Source organism: Rhea americana, unplaced genomic scaffold (genome assembly GCF_003343005.1).
Source record: "Rhea americana isolate MKP2758 unplaced genomic scaffold, rheAme1 scaffold_346, whole genome shotgun sequence".
Taxonomy (NCBI): domain Eukaryota; kingdom Metazoa; phylum Chordata; class Aves; order Rheiformes; family Rheidae; genus Rhea; species Rhea americana.
The window spans coordinates 126,243-128,793 of record NW_028186475.1 but is presented as its reverse complement, the minus strand read 5'-3'; the positions used below and the strand labels follow the sequence as shown (position 1 = coordinate 128,793).

The 2,551-nt window shown below is 66.5% G+C and overlaps 1 protein-coding gene across 1 annotated transcript in view; it reads right to left on the bottom strand.

The window, feature by feature from the left end:
- Positions 1-2,132, bottom strand: part of HVCN1 (hydrogen voltage gated channel 1) — a 4,355-nt gene extending 2,223 nt beyond the window's left edge. Inside the window, exons 1-3 of the mRNA XM_085311627.1 lie at positions 1,870-2,132; positions 1,191-1,295; positions 665-896 (exon numbers count right to left, since the gene is read on the bottom strand). Coding sequence (XP_085167753.1) covers positions 665-896; positions 1,191-1,295; positions 1,870-2,070 — 538 coding nt within the window. The 5' untranslated portion in view covers positions 2,071-2,132. The remainder of the gene's footprint in view (positions 1-664; positions 897-1,190; positions 1,296-1,869) is intronic.
- Positions 2,133-2,551: the final 419 nt, after the last annotated feature.

The window sequence follows — 2,551 nt, the reverse complement described above, 5'->3', positions numbered from 1 at the left end:
ATGACTTCTCAGGGCAGGAAGCTCCAGCTGCAAACGTTTCAGAAGTGTCCGAATTTACAACTTTGCAGCAATTTATAATTTCAGCATTAAAGCCAGGAAGGAAGGGAAAAAGCCTGATTTGGGGACATACACTCCTTTTTTATGGCAAGCTCTCCAAATCCCATTGAGGAGAATCCCGAGCAAGGTCGGGACGTTGCCTCCAGCATCCTTGGAAGCGCTCCGGACGCCTGCGGCAGGACGGTGGCGGAGCAGCGGCTGGGGAGGTGCCTCCAGGAGGGCCGGGCTCTTCCCCGCTTCCCTCTTAAAGCGCTGCCACCRGGGTGCCGCAACACGCCCGAGACCCGCGGGTCTCCCTGCGAGAGCGGGCGACGCAAGGACAGATCCGGGCCGTTTGCAGAGGCGCGTGCCGGCGGCTGCCGGGGCGCTGCGCTAGCCCAGAGACCACGTCCCTGTCGCCGCGGCATCGCCCAGCAGGTTGTTGGTGCTCCAGAGAGCTTACGGGTTAATTAAGGCCACGCTCTGGCAACGCTGCSGCGTTTGCTTGGACAACAAGGCCCGAGTCTCTCGCAGGCACAAAGCGAAGAAAGAAAGAAAAACACAAAATCGTAGTTCAGAGCACCAACAAACCCCCCCGCGTGCCGGGGCCGCCGCCGCGAACGCCTACCGTTGATGATCCTGGCCACGCGCCACAGCCGCAGGAGGATCAGGAGCCCAACAGCCTCGAACTCGTGCTCCCGGAAGAGGAGGACGACATCGAGGACGAACGACACGACGACGACGGCTCCGTCCAGCACCTCAAACTTGTGGCGGAAGAAGTCCCGGCGGTAGACGAAGACTTTAAAGCCCACCTCTACCAGGAAGATGGTTAAGATGGAAAGGGAGAGGTAGTGAAAGACCTGGGAAAGGACAGCACAGGTTCAGGGCTAACAAACCCGGCTCCTGCACGCGTTCGCGCAGCGTGGGCTCTGCCGGCAGGGCACGCCTGCTCAGAGGCCGCGAGGAGGAGGCCTGGAGATGCGCCGTCTGCTCCAAGAGACGGGGCAGRGCCAGGGCTGCTGGGCAGCCAGGGGCCTGGCCRGGGCAGAACGGGAGGCGCAGAGCCCTGCTGGCCTGGTTGTCCCATCTAGCAGGCTCTGGACCACCAACGGGCGGAAGTYACGGCTCGCTCGGACGCCTCCTTGCATTTTTACCTTCGGAGCTATGTTGTATTTGTCTGGATGGATGATTTTCAAGTCCATAAGCAATTCCCCGAGCACCAGCAGGGCATCCACGATGACCAAGCAGACGACCAGGATCTGTCGGAGGAGGAGACCAGCCGTGAGACCCCTCACAAGGCAGGCGGGTCGGCCAGACGAGCCGACACCGTCCGGCGGGCCGGTCCCCAGGGAAGGGGCGCTCGGCCGCCCCGGCCCGGCCGGACCCTGCCCCGCGGCCCCGATTCTGCWGGTTGTACCTGGGGGAGTTTTCGGTTGCGCCTGCTCAGGACTCCCGCTCCAGCGGCCCGTTATTCCTGCGAAGTCTCGCGTGCGCAAATCCCCTCGGATCTGCCCCGTGCCTCCGGCCCCGTGTCGTCCCCCCCCCGCCCCGGCCGGCGCGTCGGGCCCCGGCGGCTCCGGGAGGCAGGTGCCTCCGCTGCCCCGCGGCGGGCGCGGGCTGCGCGCACTGAGGCTTGTCGCCGCTCGGCCTCGCAGGAAACATCTGCGCCCGCCTCGCTCGCTCGTTTCCGATGGAAACTGTCCCGGCTCAGCAGGTAACGGGCCAGCACCGGGGACGCCGCTGCGAGAGCTCGCGGCGGCTGCCAGCCTCGCGCTTCATCGGGCATCAGCCCCCGCCGTCGCTCCCGCTTCTCCTAGGTTTGTTCTGCCTTACCTGGAACCTGTGCGAGCTGAAGACCGTTTTCAGCACATCCTGGAAGGAGACGCGGCTCCGGGAGGGCTCCAGTTTGAGCTCCGACTCCCGCTGCTTCTCCCCCGTCTCCTCCTCCTCCTCTTCCTCCCATTTGCGGTAGTCGTTGCTCCACTGCACCGGGTCGTCCCCCACCACCGTGAAGTGCTTCAGGTACCTCGACATGGCTCCGGGTCGAGCAGGCAAAGCCTCGCTGGCGCTGACGACTGCAAGGCAAAAGCGGCACGTCACCCTGCTGGCGCGACCCACGGCGAGGGGCCGGTGGGAGCCGAAAATCCCCCGGAGGCCGGTTCCTCGGCGCCCGCTTCCCCGCCGGCGGCGTGACCAGAGCGTGACACCGGGCTCAGGGGACGGGCCCTGCTGACGGGAAGCTGCTCAACGGTGCTGCCGCCGCCGCGGGTTTTGCATGGGCTCCCGCGGGCTGGGAGCACGCGCTCCGCGGCGGCCCGGCCCTCGCAGCCACCCCCGGCTCCCTCTGCCTCGGGACGAGGCGTTCACAGCCGGAGAAGGCAGCAGCCCTCACCCCGCGATGCGGGAGAAAGCGGCCGCCGCTTCGCCGTCGGGAAGAGCCGCGCCGGCGGACCGCGTGTTCCCCTGGGAGCGGGCGCTGCTCCTCGCCTTGCCTCCGCCGTCAGCGCGGCTGCGG